We start from the raw sequence: 3179 nt of genomic DNA, 5'->3' as shown, positions 1-3179 counted from the left end.
TGGCCTGCACCGAAATGCCAGTGTTTAAATCAAAGGTGGAGCTGGTGGCTGGCAACAAGAGCAGCAGCCCACAGCTGCGCAATGCCGTGCACAGGTTTCAGCAGCTGAGGAATGCATGAAGAAATCACAGGAACGCAAGGCCAGAAGTCAAGACCAACGACGTTCGGTCTCTACGAGTAGCTCAGTTGACTTGATTTTAGCGGATTCGCATACTCTGTGAAGAGCGCAGTAGAGCAAGCTCCGGCTGGAGGTCGCCATGGGGTATGCGACTACTTTTCGTTCTCCGGCCAACGCGTCTGCTCAGATTGCAAATTAAACAGCAACGTGTACATCTTATCGTGCTATTAATGTGGCTCCTATTAAATTGTTCAGCGGATCACCTCAATTTCTTTTAACTCTCCCTACAGGACACCGGCAACGCCATTGCCAGGAACGAATAGAGTTGAGTGACACCCTAGCAAAAATGAGCGGAATCGACAGACAAGGTTCATTCACTCTGCCCTACTATTTTCCTGCATTTTCTTCTTTGTTTGGAGTTCTGGCCACTCTCGCGCCTTCATTTCTTCGCCTCGTCCCACCCATTCTTTGTTGCGGTCGGTCCGTCTGTTGGGGATGCGCTACTTGGGGGAGACGGGGAGGAAGAGAAGTCGAATCATCTGTCCGAAGCTTATATGGGTAGTTCCACTTGCATACGTGCTGGGCAGATGTAGCATGATGCGCTTGAAGTAGGTAGATGCATTATTTGTTGAACGCAACCTGCTGATGACGGCCAGGGAATTGCCTACCCATTCTTTGTTGGCCAGCCAGGCAGACAAGGGGATGCGCTACTTGGGGGAGACGGGGAGGAAGAGAAGTCGAATCATCTGTCCGAAGCTAATATGGGTAGTTCCACATGCATACGTGCTGGGCAGATGTAGCATGATGCGCTTAAAGTAGGTAGATGCATTATTTGTTGAACGCAACCTGCTGATGACGGCCAGGGAATTGCCTAGAAAATGTCTACATTGTTAGTGCATGCATTAAATGGGGGCTTGAGTTTGCTTACACGTGGAATTTTCTTGCTGCATTAGCTGCAGCAAGTTGCGCCGCTCATCATTTCTGGCCCCCTCCCCTCCTCACCAGCCCCAGGACCTTTCTTTTCTTCGTGCGCAGAACTGCTGCAATTTAAAGACGAGGTATGCTGATTCAGTGAAAATTGTTTGTATGGAAGCTTCTTGTGAATCCACTGGAGCGCAAGCCCTTCTTCCGCTAAGATCGAAGACTCTTTATACCGCCTCTCCGCATCAGCATCAGGGCCGTGCGTTATGCCGTTTTGACCAGGACACCTGGAGACTGGAGAGGGGGTCCGCTATTTTTCGTGGGCGTTATATTGAGTATTTTGACTCTGTTGCACCTCGTGATTGTCTTCTGCTAAAGTCGAGCACTTGCATTACAGCCAGAACTCGGCGGCGGTTGTAGCTAGCGGTGGAAGGTGGTTCTTTTTGACTATGATGCTGTCTTGAATCTGTCATAGATTGAGTTTTGTTTTTATTTTTTGCAGAATTACGCATACTAAATGGGTTTGCTGTTGGTTTCTGTCAAGAGCAGCCACCACACAGCCCTTGTAATCGCGCTGCAGCCGCCCAGTAGCCCGGCGCCGGTGGTACCCAGCAGCACCTGTAGCGTTTTGTAGTTTGCGGGTAACTGCATCTTTTGGAAATGGAATATGATGGAGTCGAAGCAGATTTTGTAACAGTAGCGGAGTGAGGTGCTCTCACTCTTGGGTTTAAGGGCATAATAGCCCACAGACGTGCTCATGCTGAATGAGAGGGAGCCGGCGGGTGCAACTGCCGCATGTCGCCCAGCTGTATCTTTCCTTTGCTTGCTGGACTTTTTCCTTTTAGTTTTTTGTTTGGATTTGCGTTTCAATGTCTATGAGGTAGCGTGACATCTATACGCCACTACCCTCTGCCTCTCGAACCCTAGCAGCCCCTCCCCGGCAGACGGTGGGTGGGACCCGCTTCGAGGGTTCGGTGATCGGCAGCTTCTGAATTTTCTGTCATTTGTTTCTCGCGTTAAAAAATAGCATACCCTCATTGCAGGGGCAGAGGAGGCCACAGTCGTCCCGGCTCAATCTAGCACAGGCCCGCAAGCCCTGTTCCTTTGGGGCGACTTCTTTGTTTCGTTGCTTCGCCTGCGCGCTCTGTGAGCTTCAGACATCGTTGAATCGAGGCTATAATGTCGTTGGCCAGCTCGTGGGTGCCCAGGGGGGAGGAGTTTGTCGGGCCGGAGCAGTGGCTGGGTTACGAGTCGCTGTTCGCGTCTGTTGATATCCTGCATTGCGCGTTGCTGCTGATTCTCCTCGTGGGGTTTTTGCTCGCCTCATTCACCGAAGATGCCTCCAGCGACTCGTTACGCGTCTCCTGGATCGCGACCCAGCTGCTGCCTCGGCCGCGTTCTCAGCCGGAATTGGGTGTGGGTGGATTGACCGACGTGCAGCAGATGCTGAACAAACTGGCGGAACAGAAGGCAGCACAACGGCTCAAGACGATTGTGCAGCCGCTGATGGAAGCAGTAGAAGAGGGTCGGTTATCTGAACTGATATCGGACACCGTACGCAGGTTCCGGGACAACATCGCTTTCTATGCACGCGTGCTGTACGTACGCCGTTTTGCGGAGGGCACCCGCCATCTTTTTTATATGGCTCAGAAGATTAAACTCGGGATCGAAGTGCGGCCAGGGGAATCCGAAGTCTCTACGTATGTAGAGGCAAAGAGGGCTCTTCAGGAGGACAACAGATGGCCCTTCATGGTGGAGATATCAGACGTTAAGAGTGATCAAGTCACCTGCGCCGGAAACAAAAAGGCATACCCTATGAGCTCCTACAGCTACCTCGATTTCATTAGAGAACCAGAAGTACGTCTTCAGCAGCAGTTCTCCCCGTACTCTTCAGGAGCATCCACTAGTGGCGTTAGTAGCACCTATCAAGCTTGTTTTTCGCAGCACTTTTTCAAGTTTGTTATGTGCACTTTGGTCAAACATAAAGAATCACTGTTATTGGCCATGGAGGAGCGTTATTTTTTTGTCTTTTCTTCAATGTATTGCTCCTGGAACACCACATGGCTCCTGCGTGCGTCTCTGTTTGAGAGACAAGGGCTCAGCTACCCGTTTGATGCTATTTGCTATTCTTGTCGGTGTCT

At 51.0% G+C, this 3179-nt stretch overlaps 1 protein-coding gene across 1 annotated transcript; it reads left to right on the top strand.

The window, feature by feature from the left end:
- Window positions 1-2217: 2217 nt before the first annotated feature.
- Window positions 2218-2895, top strand: EAH_00066630 (hypothetical protein; the record flags this gene model as incomplete). The annotated part of the gene is made up of 1 exon (XM_013392667.1): window positions 2218-2895. A coding segment is annotated over one exon (678 nt), but the record flags the coding sequence as incomplete, so codon positions are not given.
- Between the last annotated feature and the right edge of the window lie 284 nt (window positions 2896-3179).

The sequence above is a fragment of the Eimeria acervulina genome, genomic scaffold, assembly GCF_000499425.1.
Source record: "Eimeria acervulina Houghton genomic scaffold, Eah_scaff2481, whole genome shotgun sequence".
NCBI classification, from domain to species: domain Eukaryota; phylum Apicomplexa; class Conoidasida; order Eucoccidiorida; family Eimeriidae; genus Eimeria; species Eimeria acervulina.
The sequence above is the reverse complement of the archived record's forward strand: the minus strand, read 5'-3'. Positions and strand labels throughout refer to the sequence as shown.